The sequence below is a fragment of the Anguilla rostrata genome, chromosome 17 (genome assembly GCF_018555375.3).
Source record: "Anguilla rostrata isolate EN2019 chromosome 17, ASM1855537v3, whole genome shotgun sequence".
Classification (NCBI taxonomy): Eukaryota; Metazoa; Chordata; class Actinopteri; order Anguilliformes; family Anguillidae; genus Anguilla; species Anguilla rostrata.
This window is the reverse complement of record NC_057949.1, coordinates 5,044,692-5,066,402: the sequence shown is the minus strand read 5'-3', so window position 1 is coordinate 5,066,402 and position 21,711 is coordinate 5,044,692. Positions and strand designations below refer to the sequence as shown.

Genomic DNA, 21,711 nt, shown 5'->3' with positions numbered 1-21,711 from the left:
GCGGAGGGAAGCACACACATAGGGCAGCTGGTCAGGCATGGTACGGAGTGGCCAGGCACGGTAAGGAGTGGTAATGTATGGTAAAGAGTGGTAATGCATGGTAAAGAGTGGTCAGGCATGGTATGGAGTGGTAATGTATGGTAAGGAGTGGTAATGCATGGTATGGAGTGGCGGGACAGGTGAGACAGGCAGGCAACTCACAGCTCATTCTTAACCACTATGGAACAAAACATCGCGGCAAACCGTAAATTGCCAAATCATTTTTCATAGACATGTGATGACTGTAGGCTGTGATAAGCGCTGAAAGCCGAATCTGAAGGCCGTAGACCCGACGCCGAATCGCCCTATGCCTCTCACCTGTGCACCAGCTGCAGGTTCTCCTGCCGCAGGCGGACGTGCTGCTCCGTGCTGGAGACCGAGTCCTGCTCCAGCTCCGACACGCGCTTCTCCAGGTACATCACCTGCAGAGGGGGGGGGACACGCCCACTGCTGTCACTTCCTGTACGGGCCGGGACTATTCAACTGGCCTATCACACTGGCTTGTAAGGGAAGACACTCTGCTGGTCAATCCTGATTTTAAAATGAAAACGCTTGGACCATTTTAAACCATTTTAAAAAGAATCTGGTCCTCAGAAAGAAGCAATTGTGGAACCCTGGATCAAATAAGGATTATTATTATTATTATTTATGTGCATAACTTGAATAAATATTCATTTGTAGTGTCCTAGTTTCCCACAATCCTGTCCAGCCCAAATGAAAAGACACTGGCCAATCAGAATGATCCAGAGGCCGCACTGGCTTCCTGTTCTACCTTGTCGATGAGGTCGGTGTCGGCCAGGTCCAGGATGTCACGGGTCAGCTCGTCCGTGGGGCCCAGGGACAGTGTGCCGCTCTGCAGGAGGTGCCTATTACGAGGGGGGGGGTGCACGGTTATGACCTCTCCTGAACTCAAAAAAGCCTCCAGTCACCAACAGACCCGTCTTCTCGGTTCCTTCCAGCGGTCAAAATAAATGGACCAGCCTTGAAAAGTGCTACACTTCCAACAGCCCTGTTCCTGAGCCGAGCTTGGTTCAGAGGACGGTGTGGGCATTCCACTGACATGCAAATCATCCATTCACTGACATGACTTAAACATGTCGGACATGAACAAACGAGCACGGCTGTGGTTGCCATGTTGCCCACTGTACTTATCTGCAGCCCATGTGGCTAGTTATCATGGCATGGCTAGTTATCAGCTCACAGGTGAACACACAGGTGTTCAGATCTCACAGGTGAACAGACAGGTGTTCAGATCTTACAGGTGAACACACTGGCATTCAGATCTTACAGGTGAACACACTGATGTTCAGATCTCACAGATAAACACACAGGTGTTCAGATCTCACAGGTGAACGGATAAAGGTGTTCTACATACCTGGCAACCTTTCTGCTGGACAACCTCTTGCTGGTGCTGAGGGGGAAAAAAAGAGAAGATGTAGTGAGGAAGAGGATGAGGAAGGTGACAAGAAACAAAGTGTGCTTCCTATCAGCTTCTCCTTCGAACCCCATGGGGCAACACAGCTGGGGGGTGAAACACACATGCACACACACTATCCAGGATTTCAGTTTGAGATCCCTGGTTCATATATTCTCTCAGTTACACCAGGAGTATAATGCACACACCGCAGTCTAATGAAAGGGTCTGCTGCATGCTGAGGCAGCTCCCCTGATTCTCAGACCTGTCCATCAAGTGGAGCCTGCACATTTGCAAACAATTGTATGTGTATTTCCACTCAAACTCTGCAGCCGTAAGGCACCAGCCCAAACTCAACTACAGTGAAATTGACTCTAAAGGTAACCCAGACAGCTGTGCAGGGAATTACTGACCAATAAACACATAGGGTATCATTACTGACCAATAAACACATAGGGTAGCATGACTGACCAATAAAACTGAGCGAACAGAATTACTGACCAATAAACACATAGGGTAGCATGACTGACCAATAAAAACTGAGCAAACAGAATTACTGACAAATAAACACATAGGGTAGTATGCGTGACCAATAAACACACAGGGTAGCATGACTGACCAATAAAAACAGAGCGGACAGCATTACTGATCAATGAACAGCAAGGCACTCCCACACAACAACTTACCTGAGATGCATCATAGCTACACCATTTACACACAGGAAAGGAGGTGCAACACACACACACACACACACACACACAGGAGCAGTGCGCTTTACCTATTCATCTCAAGGAAATTCAGGCGGGTGGAGAGGTCCTCCAGGCGGCTGATCTGTTTGTGACACTGACTACAGAAGAAGTCCAGAAGCTCCTCCCTGAGGAAGCTCTGAAAGCCAGCAGGGAAAGGGTCAGCGCTGAGAGAGGAAGAGAGAGGGAGGGAGAGGAGGAGAGGAAGAGAGAGGGAGGGAGAGGAGGAGAGGAAGAGAGAGGGAGGGAGAGGAAGAGAGGGGGAGGGAGAGGAAGAGAGGGGGAGGGAGAGGAGGAGATAGGGAGATGAAGAGAGGAAGAGAGGGGAGGGAGAAGAGGAAGAGTGAGGGAAGGAGAGGAGGAGAGGAAGATAGAGAGGGAGATGAAGAGAGGAAGAGAGGGAGGGAGAGGAGTGAGGGAGGGAGAGGAGGAGAGGAAGAGTGAGGGAGGGAGAGGAGGGAGAGGAAGAGAGAGGGAAGGAGAGGAGGAGTGAGTGTCGGAGGAGACAGGCAGGCGAAGGACCTAGGCATTACCGACACACAGCTTCTGAGAGCATTGGGGGGGGAGATCCGAATTCTCCACCGTCTGAAGTCTATTAATGGGGCGACAGTACAGCTGTCTCACACTGCCTGAAACCTGAACCCTGCAAAGGACAGCGTGGCTGGATTAGCACTGCAACATATAACCCCTCAGTAACCCCTCTACACAACCCTACTATGATGCCTCAGACTAAACATTAGCCCAAGATTTTAATGTTACCTGATCACTGACACAGGTTTATAATTTAAAATATGTCTGATCATAAGGCAGCAGGGTAGTTTACTGGTTAGGGAGCTGGGTTCGTAACTCAAAGGTTGCAGGTTCGACTCCAAACTGATTGACAGCAGTTGTGCCCTTCAGTAACCTGAACAGTTTCAGTAAAAACATCCAGCTGGGAGTCGAACCTGCAACATTTGAGTAACAGACCCAGCTCCCTAATCAGCTTAGGGCCTGGGAAAGAGCCTCTGCTCGGATAGCAGTTTGTGGGGTTACAAGCACGTGAAACGGCACTGGCACAGTTTGGGGTTCAGGTCTGAAGAGTTCAGCTCAGAAGCTGTGCGGTCAGTAAGAAGAGATTACACAGAAATCCCACAGTGATTCAGTCACAGTCATCTTAGTCGGTTTCTTATCCAGGATGATCACCATGGAACTGGCTTATCAGCCCGTTGCCATGGCAACCTCGTCTGACAGCAGCATTCTGCATCCAGAAGGTCGTGGGTTTGAATTTTGCCACTGTGCCGGTGCAAGCATTGCTTCAGTAGAGACTCGGACACGGAAACAAGGGTTGCCCAGGATACAGGCCTCTCGGCTACACTGATAATCGTGATTGGCTGTGCAAACGTAACTGGCTACATTCAGGGTAGGCGGTTAGCACTGCCGACCAACCCATCAGCCAGGCTGCATGCTAGATGGAAAAAGCTTAGCTCCATTCTGCTATGGTTCTGCAATGTTCAACAGCCATCTGAAATGTGTTCGCTCCAGTTGGGTGGGTGTGCTGGAGTGTATAGTGTGTCAAACCTTACACAATCGCCGTGTCAGTAGCCATAGTAACAGTGACTGGACGTTCAACACACTCTCCAGAGCCAAACAGAGACCATCATTGCTTTAGTTACTCGTATTCCATTTCACGTTATAATCACCCAGTTCCTGATGCATCCCAACCAAGATATCCACAGCCTTCTTTTAAAAAAAAAAAATCTTTTTTATAAAAATTTGGTGTTGACACCAATTTGAAGCATCCCGCTAACAACTGTATTTCACATTCTCAATCGGTATAAATTGTGGGGAATGACGAGTGCTCCTACAGGAATGAGACTGCAGAACTGGTCAGAGAGAGAGCCCTGAACAACTTGGCGCTCAAAGTGAGCTAAACTGAAGAACTTCTGTTGTATTTCAGGAAGATCTAGTGCAAGATCTACCCATCAATGGCCGGACAGTGGAGGTGGTGAACTTCAAGTTTGTTGGGACAACCATCTCAAACACCCTCAAACACTTACATGTCTATTTGATGTTTTTATGTGTGCTTTGTATGTCTTTTATGTAGAGCACACTAAAACCATTTCCATGCATTTGTGTGCTATGGCAGTATACTAATAAATTACTGAATTTAACTGAACTAACCAATCTTCTGCAACCTCAGCCACGTTCATGCGGTAAACCCCACTGCCTTTTCAAGTGTACGCATCTCTGGTTCTCCTCTGAAAACAGTGATGTTGGCAGCCTGCTTCTGTTCACACTGCATACACAGCTCACATAGAGTTGAACTGGAGGAAGACCTTTCACATGTGACTTTGGCATGCAGTCCATGAGTACTGTGTGGACCAGTGTGGGTTGGTAGACGAAACGCTAGGTAGCGATGCAGACCAAACCCTCGCGTACCCTGGGTGACGCTACGATGCTATGAAGCAAACGCTGTGAGCACTGGCACGGTACGGATTCGACTCGGGACCCCAGGGCCTTAACCGAACGACCAACCCAGAAGCCCCTCACATCCTAATGCTTCTTCACCGCGCTGCAGCCGTTTAACCGGTGCGGTGAGCAGTGTTTCTGAGAAGTGGCGGCAGTGTAGTATAATGGCTAAGGAGCTGGTCTTGTAACCTAAAGGTCGCAGGTTCGATTCCCCGGTAGGCCACTGGCGTTATACCCTTGAGCAAGATACTTAATCTGCATTGCTCCAGTATGTATCCAGCTGTATAATTGGATACGATAAGCGCGTCTGCTAAATGCCTGTAACGCAATGTAATGTAACATCACTGCCTGCAGGGGCAGCACCACCAACACAGGCTGCCTATCGGAGTGCAACTCATAAATGACACCTCAGAACTCCCATAATGCCGCACTCTCAGGAGCCTCACAATCCCCAGTGAGCGTTATCACTGAGGTGCTCATCTGCGCTCTTTCACAGGGGCTTCACAGGGTGAGGGAAAGCTCGATACCCTGAGCCATACTCTGTAAGAAGAGTCAATCCGCAGGACCAATCAGATTGCTGAAATTCTCTCAAGCGAACCTCCCTGCGGTGGATACGACAGCGTCTGGGGTTGAGGCTACCGGCTAACTGATCCCAATATAAGCAGCATGCGCGGTCAGTCCTAAGCACCAAGCTTCACTACGAATTTACAATCAAAGCTCTGAGCCAGGCAGCCACAGGGCTCCTTACAATAATGAAAATATTAAAGGCTCTTATAGGAAGCAGGCTTTTATAAGGCTCTTATAGGAAGCAGGCTTTTATAAGGCTCTTATAGGAAAAAATCAAGATTATCAAGCCTGGAACAGAAACCTGAGTGCAGGCAGGGAGAAAGGGGAAACGGACACGCAGACCAGTGTGAGCACACCAAGGGGGACAGAAGAACACACACACCTCAGACTGACACACACACACACACACACACTTCAAACTGACACACACACATCAAACTGACACACACTTCAAATTGACACACACACATCAAACTGACACACACCTCAGACTGACACACACACACACACACACACACAAACACACACACCTCAGACTGACACACACACACACACACACACACACACCTCAGACCTACACACAGTACAACAGGACAGGCCCCGCCTACCTACTCAACCCTGCACGCATGCTCGACCACCCCGCTCTGCTGCACTCCCTGCAGGGGTGACTGGTTCACACTCTTCTCCACCCTATCCCCCAAGTGGTAGAACAAACTACCTGTTCCTCTACGAACCACTCCCTCCTTGCCCATCTTCCACCATTGTCTTAAGACGGATCTCTTTCAGACTGTACCTGGACTAACTATCACTACTCTGCAGGGCACTCCCTATCCAGGATCACTCTTACCACTTCAATCCTCCTAATTTGTGCCTGTAGCATTTTCATGTTACATTGCTCTTGTATCGTTATCTTGATGTTGTAGCTCGTTGTCATGTCTCCTAGTTTGACTTAGCATAACTTTCTGACCTAGCCTATGTGTACTGTGTGAACTGGACTTAATGTGTTCATGGCTATGAACAACTGTTACATTATGAGTATTGCACCTTATCAAACCTGTGTTTTGTAGTTGTTCCAATGACCATCGATATGCACTTATTGTACGTCGCTTTGGATAAAAGGGTCTGCCAAATAAATGTAATGTAATGCCCATATGCGTGCGATGTGACGTGTCATAGGACCGTTACCTGGGAGACAGCAGCAGGCTGGGCTGCGGCACCAGGCTGGCAGGGCCCCCGCCCCCCTCAGACTGCAGCGGCCCGTCCTGGAGCAGCTCAGACTCATGCCCTTCCCCAAAGTCCTCAAAGTGCTCCTCCCCCGGCTCCACCACCGTCACCAGGGAGACGCTGTTCAGCTCCGAGGCCAGGGACAGCCTGAGGAGAGAGAGGAGGTCCTGTAAGAACACTCAACCGCACGCCCACATACACGCACACACACATACACGCACACACTCAACCGCACCCCCACACACACGCACCCCCACATACACACACACACACACACACACACACACACACACACACCCAACAGGCCCATTCACATGCTTCAGCAGCTGTACAGTATGTGAGAATGCTAATGAGGCTAGGGCTAATCCGAAGCTCTTTGCGCAGGGAGAAAAGGCCACTTCTGTCTCTCCCGGCCCCCAGCGACCCGTCTCACTTCCACCTGACATTTGCAAGGGCAGATAAATCAGAGTAAACCACAAACAGACCGATATCCATCTGCAGCCGTCCTTCGGGCATCTAAAGGCTTTACAATGTAAACGAGCCAGTAGTCAGTACGCTACACCCTGGGGGTCAGATACATGCCAAGCCACCCCCCTCCATCATTCCCCGCCCTCCCTACATGGAAAGGGCCAATCATTGAACAGTGTACAGGGAATACACTGGAGTTCTGGCCAATCAGACCAGGTCAGTGTGCTGTCATTAAAGGCAATCAGGTAATGAGGGGCAATGTACGCTGTCACAGGAAGAGCCTGTTGTCACTGTCTCCACTGAAAAAATTCAGCCTTAAGTGAAAAAGTGAGAAGTGAAAAACTAAAAACTAATTCTTCCTCACTTTTTTCCCCTGTCCTGTCATCAATTCCCAATTAATAGCAGGGTAATCGAAGTCAACCATAATAATCTCTAAAAAAAGACTCACCTTTCTGACAAGCTTGTTCTATGTTTCACACTACTGTCAGAAGCTGGCGGTCGGTAACACACTCCTATGTTAAGCCCCTTCTCATGTTCCCCAATGAGCCTAATCCAAATATCCTCTCTAGGCATGAGCTGGTCAATTTCTGGAAATTCCTGCACATCAACATAGAGAGCCACACCCCCACCTCGCTAACTGGATTTATCCTTCCTAAAAAGTTTGAACCCCTGGAAATTATATTCATCCCCATCCCCTTCCCCAAGCCATGTCTCTGTAATCCTCCGTAAAACTATGTCATAGCCCCAAGGACCCTGTCTGTGTTTGTGCATGAGTGTTTGCATGCGTATGTGTGTGTGTGGATCTCATTTCTAATGCGCCTTGTGACACATTACACATACATTGTTCTTAAAGTGAAGACGGACATAATAAGTACTGGTTTTCGGCTGAAAATCTCCTTTAAAGTTTGGCATTTGAGGCAAAACAGCACATCCTAGGATATAGTTTTCTTGAATGGCGGAGCAGGAGCCGTCCTGCACAGTCAGGTGATCAGTGACGTCAGAGCGCAGTCACCTCCTCCCGTCCTCCTCGGGGTCGTTGAGCGCGGACTCGATGGCGCTGTCGGTCTCCACCTCCTCGTGCAGCTCCGGGCGTGGCGGCGTTCCCGCGTCCTCGTCGATGAAGGTCTCGTACTCGCTGTAGGTGCTCTCCGAGCCCAGGTACGCGCTGTCCGACACCTCGTTCTGCTGCGGGAAGAGGAACGAATCAAAACACTACCAATCGCACTCTGCAACTTTTAGGCACTACCAATCACACACTCTGCAACATATAGGCACTACCAATCACACTCTGCAACTTTCAGACACTACCAATCACTCGCTCTGAAATTTTCAGACACTACCAATCACACTCTGCAACTTTCAGACACTACCAATCACACGCTCTGCAACTTTCAGACATTACCAATCACACTCTGCAACTTTCAGACACTACCAATCACTCGCTCTGCAACTTTCAGACACTACCAATCACTCGCTCTGCAACTTTTAGGCACTACCAATCACACACTCTGCAACTTTTAGGCACTACCAATCACACTCTGCAACTTTCAGACACTACCAATCACTCGCTCTGAAATTTTCAGACACTACCAATCACACTCTGCAACTTTCAGACACTACCAATCACACGCTCTGCAACTTTCAGACATTACCAATCACACTCTGCAACTTTCAGACACTACCAATCACTCGCTCTGCAACTTTCAGACACTACCAATCACTCGCTCTGCAACTTTTAGGCACTACCAATCACACACTCTGCAACTTTTAGGCACTACCAATCACACTCTGCAACTTTCAGACACTACCAATCACTCGCTCTGCAACATCCAGGCACTACCAATCACACTCTGCAACTTTCAGACACTACCAATCACTTGCTCTGCAATTTTCAGACACTACCAATCACTCGCTCTGCAACTTTCAGGTATGGCCAATCACACGCTCTGCAACTTTCAGGCACGGCCAATCACACGCTCTGCAACTTTCAGGCACGGCCAATCACACGCTCTGCAACTTTGAGGCACTACCAATCACACGCTCTGCAACTTTGAGGAACTACCAATCACACACTCTGCAACATCCAGGCACTACCAATCACATGCTCTGCAACTTTCAGACACTACCAATCACACACTCTGCAACATCCAGGCACTACCAATCACATGCTCTGCAACTTTCAGACACGACCAATCACACACTCTGCAACATTCAGACACTACCAATCACACGCTCTGCAACTTTCAGGTATGGCCAATCACACGCTCTGCAACTTTCAGGCACGGCCAATCACACGCTCTGCAACTTTCAGACAGGTCGGGTCTTGAGGGTGGTAGTGCAGTATAATGGCTAAGGAGTTGGTCTTGTAACCTAAAGGACGCAGTAGGACACTGCCGGTGTACCCTTGAGCAAGGAACTTAATTGCTGCATTGCTCCAGTATATATCCAGCTGTATAACTGGACACAATGTACGTCACTCTGGATAAGAGCGTCTGCTAAATGCCTGTAATGTAATGTAATGTTGAGGTGACGAATGTGTGAATGAGGGTTTCTGCAGCAGAGAAAGGGAGTGATGGATGTAGGCAGGCAATGTTTTTAAGGTGAAAAGAGGCTGTTTTATCTCTTTGATTCACAAGGCCTTCATGGGTAGGGGGCGCTCTTCTCTCTGGACCAAACAGAAAAGCCAGTGCCCCAGTGAAGGTCATGGAGGCACCGTCCTTCAGATGGGACGTTAAACTGAGGTCCTGACTCACTGCGGTCATTAAAGATCCCATGACACTATTTGCAAAGAGTAGCGGGTTCCCCGGTGTCCTGGCTAAATTCCAGATCTGGTTCTTGCAAACTTGCCACCTAATCATCCCCGGATTTAACTGGCTATAAAATGTTCTCTCCCTCTCCACCTTCGCTAATGTGTGGTGAGCGTTCTGGCGCAAAATGGCTGCCATGTATTATCCAGGTGGGTGCTACACATTGGTGGTGGTGGGTGAGGTGAGTTCACCTTCATCACTGTAAAGAACGCATTCTGCGTTCAGAAAAGTGCTATATAAATGCAATGATTCTTTCACTCATTCATTCATTCATTCATTCATACAGTGGTCATTAGAGGTCCCACAATGATTTATGAGAGTGAAGGGGTGTTAACCCTGGTGTCCTGGCCAAAATCTCACAAAAACAGGCTCTCTCTGTCTCCACCTAAGCACCCCCTAACATTCATTCCCCAGGTCTGAATTAAATTCTGAGCTTACCTGCTTGGTTAAATAAGGCAAAAAAAAATCCATTAATAAAGCTTATTTTTAGTGTCTCTCAAACAGTGTTTTAACTGACAAAACCTTAATCAGTTTCAGACAGAAATGACACTCGAAACCCAGCCCATACTCAACAGTACATTTCCCATAAACGCGTACACCTGCTTCGGACTGGCTGAGATGAACACTGTATTTTATGACCAGTAGAGGGCGCTGCAGCTACACTGAGGGCTCAGGGCACAGGCAGAAGGCAATGGGCTGCAGCTCATGGGAGCTGAAGAGCAAGAGCACTGAAACTACAGCTAAATACGCACAACCTGGCATGGAAATGAGGAGGAATTCCACACACGCCGACCACAGCCCTACACACGCAATAGCATGCGCATGCTAAAGCGCTATCTGCTCCCATCTGCTCCAATGTGCTGCAATGTTTGCCCAAGACAGGAATTCAGCCAGATGTCAGGACATTCACCACCAGCTCACTTTATTTAGCACGATAAATATTTGCAGTCAAACAGCCAGTTTTGGGAGCCAATGAGCTATTTGCTCTGGGAGGAACACACTGGACATGGGGCGTTGTAATCAGAAGAGGATGCCTTTGCACAATTATATTTGAGCTGTGGAAGGTTCCAGTAGGGCTTGTATCTCTCCCAGGAAGGGGATGAGCACAGAATCTCACATTTGAGCCCAAATGGAACCGGTACGTTCTAACCTGCCATAAACATGCTTGGTTCTGAAAATCAGAAGTGATAACATGCGGTCTAAACACACAAAGGCACAAACGCGCACGCACGCACACAAGCAGTGTCCTCACCTCAAACGCGGCGTAGTCGTCGTACTCCTCCGGACAGCCAGGGGCCTCTTCCCGGGGGAGAAATCCCACATCACAGAGCTGAGGGTCCGTGCCTGAGGGGGGTGTGGGGGGGAGAGGAGTGCGGTCAGGGGCAAGGTCAAGGGCAGGGTCAAGGGCAGGGTCACACAGACAAGGAACATGCATGTGGAATTCGCCCCAAATCAGATACCAGAAAGAACTTGGAGGAACAGGGCACAGACATTGTGATGATGTGACGCCATAAATAAACCACTGTGCTGGGTCTGTCAGTTACAGGTGTGAAGAGCATTAATAAAATCTGGGTCATAGCAACCACACCAGCAACCGTTTCCATAGTTACACACAGAGCTCTTCAGTGGGAATTCAACAGGTAAAGAGAGTTACATGCACAGCTCTTCGGTGTAAATTGAACAGGTAAAGACAGTTACACACAGTGGGGCTTTGTGCGGTGTGTGCTGTGTGTGAGTGTGGGTCTGTGTGCGCGCTATGTGGTGTGTGTGTGTGTGCGCGTGCTATGTGCTCATTGTGCTGTGTGTGTGTGTCTGTGTGCGCGCTGTGTGTGTGTGTGTGTGTGCGATTGAGCGGGCCAGGCATTTCTTTATCAGTCCATGATCGCTGAGGTAATTGGCTGCATTTCTTTTTTCTCACTGCGGAGGCGAAGGCAGAACGTTCATTCCAGATAAAGTTCAGATAAGGAGACGGAGGCTCTGTTTACAGCAGCGACTCCAGGGGGCCCTGGTGATGCGGAGAGCCACCGTTTCCATGGGAAGGCTTTTCAGAGCGCGCAGCGCATTCTGACACACTGCTGAGTGGTGTGAGTGCGTTCTCACTGGTGCAGCTGACTCCAAAGGAGAGTTTTCAAGAGACCGCTCACTCCGCCCACAAAACCACATATTCAATATGTTCTACCCAATCACATCAACTAAACCTGGGGTGTAAAACTCCAGTCCTAATCCACAGAGTCTGTGGCTTATTTTCAATCATTAGCCAATTAAGGCCTTGTGTGGAATATTTAGCAAATCAGCATCTGAAGTGAATCAGTTCTGCTGGAACACACTGAAAACCTGCAGACACCGCGACCCTCCAGGACTGGAGTTAAACCTGCAGACGCCGCGGCCCTCCAGGACTGGAGTTAAACCTGCAGACGCTGCGGCCCTCCAGGACTGGAGTTAAACCTGCAGACACTGCGGCCCTCCAGGACTGGAGTTAAACCTGCAGACACTGCGGCCCTCCAGGACTGGAGTTAAACCTGCAGACACCGCGGCCCTCCAGCACTGGAGTTAAACCTGCAGACGCCGCGGCCCTCCAGGACTGGAGTTAAACCTGCAGACACTGCGGCCCTCTAGGACTGGAGTTAAACCTGCAGACGCTGCGGCCCTCCAGGACTGGAGTTAAACCTGCAGACGCTGTGGCCCTCCAGGACTGGAGTTAAACCTGCAGACACTGCGGCCTTCCAGGACTGGAGTTAAACCAGCAGACACTGCGGCCTTCCAGGACTGGAGTTAAACCTGCAGACACTGCGGCCCTCCAGGACTGGAGTTAAACCTGCAGACACTGCAGCCCTCCAGGACTGGAGTTAAACCTGCAGACGCTGTGGCCCTCCAGGACTGGAGTTAAACCTGCAGACGCTGCGGTCCTCTAGGACTGGAGTTAAACCTGCAGACACTGCGTCCCTCCAGGACTGGAGTTAAACCTGCAGACACTGCGGTCCTCTAGGACTGGAGTTAAACCTGCAGACACCGCGGCCCTCCAGGACTGGAGTTAAACCTGCAGACACTGCGGCCCTCTAGGACTGGAGTGATTGAGCAATTGAGCCAATGGCCTCCATGTAAGCACCAATGCTAGTTAAACCAAATTTAGTGTCCAAGAAATGAAGCTAAAGTTAGAACGGTGGTCCCTTTTGTCAATTCAATACTGGAAAAGTGACAAAGCAGGCATATTCATTTCTTCATATAATAAGCTCATTTTGACATCACGGGTGATCAGTGAAAAAAAATATTGCATCTAGAATGCACTGCTTATGCCATTAAAAAGGGCTTCAAAGACCAACAACCAATGCTCAAAGTGTAGGCAGTATATTTTTTCTTCCAGGATAAAAATATGAATTAAAAAAAAATTCACTCACCTCCATTACCAATTGCTCCGATACCTCGGTAGAAATCCTCGAAACTGATCACCCCCAATCCACTGGGATCCAGGAACCTCGTGAGATCTTTCACCTGTGAGGAGGGAGGGAGGGAGGGAGGGACCGAGTCAGGTAAAAACAGCTTTTTGGAAGGTGAATTTTAGGGGTCGTGCGGCTGTTCTCGTTGACCTGAAAGAGAAGGACTCGCATGCAATGCCAGCTGTTAAGCAGGTGTTATGCATACTGGGAAGATGCTACACTGCTCTTACGTCATGGTTTCACGCCCTAGATAGTGTTCTCTTCCTGGGAGAAGCCGCTGATATTAAAATGTCCCTTTGCCTCACGCTGAATGAGCTCCTTATGTGACTCTCAGCCGGCCAAGACAACTGGAGCCACAGCATTTCTATACAGCACATAGTACACAGCACACAACACACAGCACAGTAGAGCACAGAGCTCAACACAAAGCTGAAAGCACAGAGCACAGCGAACAGCATAGAGCACACAGCACAGGGTACACAGCACAGAGCACACAGCTCACAGCACAGAGCACAGAGCACACAGCACAGAGCACAGAGCTCACAGCACAGGGTACACAGCACAGAGCACACAGCTCACAGCACAGAGCACACAGCACAATGTACACAGCACAGGGCACAGAGCACAGGGTACACAGCACAGAGCACAGAGCTCACAGCACAGGGTACACAGCACAGAGCACACAGCACAGCACAGAGCACACAGCACAGTGTACAGGGTACACAGCACAGGGTACACAGCACAGAGCGCACAGAGCAGGTCTGTTCTACACCCTGTACATGCAGTTAAACCAAACATTCATCCTCGCCTGTCTTCGCCTCTCAAGGAATTAACACTAACTAGTCCGTTAAACATTATTCAACATAATGCGAAAAAGCCGTGAATGTTATTCAACTTTGCGTTATGCACAAGAACCATTAACGTGATTCAACTTTGCGTTATGCACAAGAACCATGAATGCTATACATCTTTTTTAAAACATCGGACTTGATGGCACTTATCTTGAAAAGAATTCAGTGAGGTTTGGACATTGAAGGTGACATCAAACTTCATCGGCAAGGCGCATAACACAAAACGTACTGCGTAAGCACTTTAAAAATTCAGTTTCTCAGACGCTACGCAATCTTTATTACGCATCACATGACCCCTCCTCAGACCCTGTGCATGTCAGCTTCCATCAAACACCCTCATGGCTCTCTACAGGCTCTGGCTTCCTAGCAACCATAAAAATCAGTAGCCTAGCAACATAGGATCAGGTAACCAAGGAGACAGCTGCCGAGGCTTGAAGCTCAGCTGTGAGGGAGCCCTCGGATTTAGGCTGAAGGTTCAGCTGAGAAAGATGAGGTAATGCACTTCCTGACACCGCCCCTAAGCACACCAGTGTATACAGACATGAGGGGGAACAGCAATGCAGCATCTAAAATAAATAAACCTTTTTTTTCCAGATGTTTCTACAATGGCAGCCAGGGAAAGCCAAGAGTGCTGAGGTAAGCTTGATACTATGTGGAGTCCAAAGGTGAGGATGAATGAATGTAATACAAAATGGCACACTCATTTCAGAGGGGACTAAAGAAAGTGGCTATTTTACTCAAGAAACAATACGAAACCCAAATGAGATTTCAAGTGAGAGACACTGAGAGACATTAGTCGCTGAATTAAGTGCGTGGTAACCGTGCAACTGCCAGTCACGTCTCTCTCGCACCTGTAGAGGGCGGCAGAGAGCACACCTCTGCGGATCTGCTAAAAGCCCCAGTCAGTAAAAGTCTCTGGGATTCAGTACTATGCAGATGTACAGCTGAACATTCTCTCCTGCCATCAGCTTCCAGAGAGAGAAGCAGCTCTGGAGACATGGGACGGAGTCTGCAGGCTGGCTGACTCTGGAGCCCAGTACGAGTCCCCTTGGGCAGCTGGGGGAGAGCGAGTCCCCCTCGTGCAGCTGGGGGAGAGCGAGTCCCCCCGTGCAGCTGGGGGAGAGCGAGTCCCCCCGTGCAGCTGGGGGAGAGCGAGTCCCCCCGTGCAGCTGGGGGGGAGCGAGTCCCCCCGTGCAGCTGGGGGAGAGCGAGTCCCCTCGTGCAGCTGGGGGGGAGCGAGTCCCCTCGTGCAGCTGGTGGGGAGCGAGTCCCCTCGTGCAGCTGGGGGAGAGCGAGTCCCCTCGTGCAGCTGGGGGAGAGCGAGTCCCCTCGTGCAGCTGGGGGGGAGCGAGTCCCCTCGTGCAGCTGGGATGGCGATTCCCTCCACCACGGCACCTCCACACAGGTGCTTTAAGTGACGCTAGTCAACGTGAGGCATGTGACTAATTTACAGAGGAGCGTCGTCCGCTAAAAAGACGCAAAGCGGTTTTCACAACATAAAAAGCCAAAACGACAATGTCCTGCGCTTTTACTGATGTTAGACCAAACAACAACAAAAATGGCAACTGCTGGCACCAAGAAATGTTGTGTCAAGAAATTCTCAGCGAGTCTGTTGAACTTTCAATCATTTAAATGAGGTTACTGAACTTGAAGTCTGTAACAGCATTTAATTATTATTTTAACAGTTTCATACAGTAAAGTTCATACATCAATGTACTTCTATGCCACCTATGTACCAGGACCTGTAAATGAAGTCTGACTCATTGACTCAAGTCTGAAACGTTTGCCATCTTCTTTGGAAATGCCTATCCAGGCCTTCACTGCAGCCGATTTCAGGTGATCTTTGTCTCAGGGGGTTTCTGTTTTCAGTCTTCTCTTCAGCAAGTGAAATGCATGATGGATTGGATTTAAATCAGGTGACTGACTTGGCTAATCCAAAACCTTCCACTCTTTCCAATTAATGAATGATTTGGTTGTGTAGGCAGTGTGTTTGGGGTCATTGTCTTTGCTGCAGAACCAGCCAATGAGGGTGGACGAATTTCTTTGTGCATACTGTAGCCAGACAAAATTGATACACTCCCAATAAAGATGAGTGAGCCTGTTCCAGAAGCAGCCATACATGCCCAAGCTATGACATTCCTCGTTTGGCCACACTTTTGGCTTGGGTAGAGGTTTATTTTGGTCTCACCTGTCCATGAACCTTTATTTCAGAACTCTTCTGGCTTGTCTGTACTTTTTTCACCAATTCTAATCCTGCCTTTCAACTCTGTAGCCTCTGCAAAGCCCTCTATAATTCGGCTCCAAATTCTGATGTTTTCAGCCCTTCCCTCTGGAGACTGATGGTGATGTCACAGACTGTAGTTTTCGGGTTCTCTCTCACACTTCTCAGGACTTGTCTGCCATCGACTGCAGTCATCTTCCTTGGCTAACCTGTGCGTTGTTTATTTCCGAGTCCACCAGGAGTTTCTTTATTTTTCACTCAAGACTTTCCAAACTGCTGTCCTCAATATACACAGCTTCTGTGCTATCCTTCTGAATTAATTCTGTTCAACCGACTTTCAGATTAGTTGGTTTTCAGGCAAAGTTGAAAATGATGATGTATACCATTCTGACTCCAAATGCAATCCACAAAGATGAAATCAAAGGCTAAAACCAAGACTAGACACTTATTGCTCTTTTGTGTAAACTATCCATGCAAAACACCTCAGTAATAGGTAACACAGGTCAGTCATCCGCTACGTTTGCACAGCTGAAAATGGGGGAGTCAGCTGTAAAACAGCTGTTTCTGTTAAACGGTAAAACAGGCACATGTAAATACAATAAAATTAAAACTGATCATCTATAATTGTCTGATATTCATCGTTTGATCATTGATCTCTTAAGCATGTAGCAAAAATAACTAATTTCACCCGACCATCCCCATGCTGTATAGCAGCCATTATGCCACGTATGACAGTGCCCACAGGACTATATTAATGTGTGACAGAGGCCACTGCAGAGCTGGGCGGTATACCCTTATTTTTTTTTGTCTATCAGCAGTATATCGGTATGAATGCGCACACCGATGGTATTTCATCGTTCTTCATATCGTTCTTATCGTTCAGCTCTCTTGTTCATCCCGAAAATGTCGGCCGGCTCGCCATTCATTCGCTATGCAGGCCACTAGTTCTCTCAATGTGAGGCGGTCACGCAGCTGAACATCGGTAACGGGGGGACTTTAAATTTACTTAAATGAAATACGTACTCAGTGAAATAATGTATTGTAAACGTAATTAATTGTAATAAAACAAACATACACATTCTTTTGCCTTTGTGCCTGCCTTTTTGCCCCCCCATTTTGGATGTAACATGCATAACAGGAAGCGCCAAAGAGTATTTCACGGCAATGTATTGCAAATATTTTAACGTTAATGTTACAACAAATATACTGTTGTTTTTTGAAATGCAGTATTTCAAATGTCATTTTTTTGGTCCAACTGAAAGCCCTACTTCCTTGCGTCCCTGCCTAGGATTCCACTGGAACCTGTCAGACCATTTAAAACAGTGGGACTGCACAGAAACAGACCATTTGTGTGCATGTGCTGGTGTGTGTGCGCGTGAGTGCATGTGTGTGTGTGTGCGGTGTGTGTGTGTGTGTGTGCGCGCGCACGTGTATGTGTGTGTGTGCGTGTATGTGTGTGTGTGCCCGCCCGTATGTGCGTGTGTGTGTGTGTGTGTGCACATGTATGTGTGTGTGTGCGTGCGCGTACGTGTATGTGTGTGTGTGCGTGTATGTGTGTGTGTGCCCGCCCGTATGTGCGTGTGTGTGTGTGTGTGTGTGCGTGTGCTTGTGTGTGTGTGTGCACATGTATGTGTGTGTGTGCGTGTATGTGTGTGTGTGTGCCCGCCCGTATGTGCGTGTGTGTGTGTGTGTGCATGCGCTGGTGTGTGCGCGCATATGCTTGTGTGTGTGTATGTGTGTGTGTGTGTGTGGTGTGCGTGTATGTGTGCTTGTGTGTGTGTGTGCACGCACGCGTGTGCGTGTGCTTGTGCACGCGTATGTGTGTGTGTGCTTGTGCGCGTGTGTGGGGAGGTGTGGGGGAGTGCGATGAGAGAGAAATCCTCTTTAGAATTCCACTCCTCCAGTGGAAGCCTCATGGTTGATGCAGAAAGACATTCTGCACATCTCTCTCAAACACGAGCCAGAAAACCCTCCTCTGCTCATGAAGGGAGGAGCCACTTCAAAGAGCAGCTGACAAGCACAAGTAAGAGAACCCACATCTTTACTGATACACACGCGCGCACGGAGGCTCACACACATGCACGCACGCGCACACACACACGCACACGCACGCACACACACGCACACACACACATACACGCACAAGCCACACACACAGGTGCACACACACACACAAATACACACACACACACACACACGCATGCACACACACACCCACACGCATGCATGCACACCCACACACAAACACATACATGCAAAAGACTACACACACACACACGACTGCACATCCACACATACCCATGTGCACACATACAAACACACCTACACATAGGCATACCCACACATGTACACCTGCACACACACCCATATGTTCATGCATATGCTTGTACGCACACATGCACACACCCACGCATGCATTCACACACACACACACACACACACACACACACACACACACACCAGGGTTTTTCCTGTTCCAGCGCCAAAACTGAAAAAAGGAAAAAAAATTTAAATTACAGGGAGAATACTAATTATTTGGTGGCACAATGCAGCCATCTGATAATCAGAGAAAGAGAGAGAGAGAGAGAGAGAGAGACAACAGCAAGAGAGCACACTCATGGGCTCTGTGGGCGGGACTGCTTGTTGGCGTTGCCACCCACCAAACAGAGCTGAGAAGGTATGTGCAGGGAGAAAGCAAAGGCGGACAAAATCTTGTGTTCTTGAATCAGTGATGCCAGAGTTCATAATACTTTATATGATTTTTTAATATTTTATAATACTTACTAAGAAACATGTTCTATCATTCTGAGTAGGCGGTTTCAAGGGCTTGTTTGTACAGAAACTAATCAAATCAGACCTGGAGAGTTAAACTGTCAAGCTTTTTTCTCTTCATAAACAGTTTGGTGACAGTTATGATATAAATGAGCATTAGGATTGGGTGGTACACCTTTATTTTTAGGTATGCCAGTATGAATTTGGCGGTTTTGCAGTACTGTGAATGCCATTTAATTGTCTTTCAGCCAAAGAATACAAAGAATAGTACATTGCAACACTATGATAAAGAATTTGCAACACAAACCTAAAGGTGAATTGTCTGTTCTGAATGAAACTCACACCATTTCATTAAAATAACAAGAATGCACAGACAACGTATACAGATACGTTTGTGGAAACACATGGAGTCTAAGCCAAGGAACAATTACAGAAAAAAAAAAAATAATAATAATTAAAGCGGATAAGTTGTATGGCAGTGATGACTGTTATTAGCCTACACTTAAAAAAGCACTCAGTAATCATAGACTGTTTATCATCCAGTCCTACCCAAAAGTATATTTTCGCATTCAATAATAAACCTAGAAGTTTTTGTATTTTAAATTTACTTGAATATTTTGTATAGTTGCCTGACTTCTGCGGTTTACATATAATAATTGTTTCCCATCCAATTATTGAATGTTATTCAGTATTTCACATCATTCAGAGTTTATTTTCCAAATTCTCCTTCACAGTCACATATATGCTGAGATTCTGTCCTTCACAGACACATATATGCTGAGATTCTCACCTTCACAGTCACATATATGCTGAGATTCCTCCCTTCACAGTCACATATATGCTGAGATTCTCCCCTTCACAGTCACATATATGCTGAGATTCTCCCCTTCACAGTCACATATATGCTGAGATTCTCCCCTTCACAGTCACATATATGCTGAGATTCTCCCCTTCACAGTCACATATATGCTGAGATTCTGTCCTTCACAGACACATATATGCTGAGATTCTCTCAGTCCATATCACCCTCAGACACATATATGCTGAGATTTTCCCCTTCACAGTCACATATATGCTGCGATTCTGTCCTTCACAGACACATATATGCTGAGATTCTGTCCTTCACAGACACATATTATGCTAAAATTCCTCACTTTATATTACCTTACATTCAGTCAGCAGGCACTCTTGTCTAATGTGAGTTAAATTAGAGCATTCGCCTGAGTTCTGAGCGCAACAGTGAAATCTGCCAGGCTATCATCAACCGAGAGCGCAACATCACTGATGCACTAACGTAGGAAACCACTGCAAACCCAGAGCCAAAATGGCTCGCTTTACTCTGCAGCATTCCCACTGTGTGCAGGTTGGGGTGTCGTCTCCGTGCCACAATCAACATTTGTCCTAAACTTATGGTTAAATTAAAGTTTGATTGATAAAAAGGTGATTTATTAACTTGTTAACTGTGTTTGTGTTTGTAATGTCTTTTTCTCAAATACAGCTAACAAATTCAACAGTATGGTTAAATAAAAATAGTTTCTTCCCCCTTACAAATGCAGTTTTGCCAGATAATATTGGCAAACTGAAATTGGCAAACTTGTCAAAACATTTTTTCTTCACGAACGCATTTCACAGTTCAGCAATCATAAACATTATCTTGGAGAAGAAAAAAAACAGCACTTTCATCTCACCATCTCAAAGAATGTTAAGGACAAATGTTGATTGAATCCAGACCAGTTTTGCCAACTGGATAAGAATCAGACCTAAGAATTCCAACGGCATCCTAAAAATACATTTCTACAAAGAACCCCTTCTGCATTTCTACACAATAACTAATGTGACAGTGAGCACTTGAACCCACTAACATCTGGCAGGCAGCAGCCATTAATGATGGGCTAGACTGCAGGAAACCCTCGTGCCACAGGAAGTGAACCCTTCTTACTGAGGAGAGGGAGGAACAGCGGGACGGCTTGGAGAGCACTCTCACAAAGGCACAACGACAGTCAATGAGCGAAGGTCACCGCCTATTTAGGCTATACCCAAGATGCTCCGCTGCGGAATCGCATTAGAGCGACGCCGTGTGGAATTTCGAGAGCGGGACAGCGAATCACAGAAAACAAAACGCCCCCCGCCCCCCCCAAGAAATCTGAGGTTAAAAAACAGGATATTCCTGCCGAGATTACTCTGGACCCGCACCTCTCACACTGAAGCGACCAATCAGGTGGGATACGCTCCACCAGCTCAGGTTTGCCCTGACGATGCAAGACATGCCCCCTACCAGTTAGAAAAAAGCCGATTCAAAATTCAGCCAATCAGTCCAGTCCACACAAGCGGGCTAATCTCACAAGCAAAAATACCAGAAACACACATAAATCAGCCTTATATTATCAGGTAGGCTAAGTGCGACAGGAACGACAAAACTGCCTGAGGTCTCATGCTGCCATTCTAGCGGGTCTATTTAAATCAATCTCAGTGCTAAATGCTAATTAATGCGCCACTACACGTCGTGTCAGCAACTGTGGGCCTCAGAGACATTTCATACAGAACTAAAGCCGGCCTCTCCCGAGCTGTGCACCAATCAGAGTGAAGCACCGACATTACATTACATTACAGGCATTTAACAGACGCGCTTATCCAGAGCAACTTACACAGGATTCACACGCATTTTCATATGATAATTTCAGCCACTTATTCCAAAAAATAATTTCATAACAGTTTTTTTG

General features: G+C 47.6%; 1 protein-coding gene across 5 annotated transcripts in view; it reads right to left on the bottom strand.

Moving 5' to 3' along the window:
• Positions 1–324: 324 nt before the first annotated feature.
• The window catches only part of LOC135244239 (rab11 family-interacting protein 3-like), a 36,428-nt gene continuing 15,041 nt past the window's right edge, over positions 325–21,711 (bottom strand). For 2 of the 5 annotated variants that reach the window (XM_064316551.1, XM_064316553.1), the window contains 8 exons: positions 13,109–13,202; positions 10,966–11,057; positions 7,919–8,091; positions 6,400–6,585; positions 2,232–2,366; positions 1,415–1,450; positions 812–905; positions 326–461 (listed from right to left, as the gene is read on the bottom strand). In XM_064316551.1, the coding sequence (XP_064172621.1) occupies positions 354–461; positions 812–905; positions 1,415–1,450; positions 2,232–2,366; positions 6,400–6,585; positions 7,919–8,091; positions 10,966–11,057; positions 13,109–13,202 (918 nt within the window). In that variant the 3' untranslated portion in view covers positions 326–353. Of the gene's footprint in view, positions 462–811; positions 906–1,414; positions 1,451–2,231; positions 2,367–6,399; positions 6,586–7,918; positions 8,092–10,965; positions 11,058–13,108; positions 13,203–21,711 lie in introns of all 5 variants that reach the window. The other 3 variants (XM_064316552.1, XM_064316556.1, XM_064316555.1) reach the window with 3 other exon arrangements.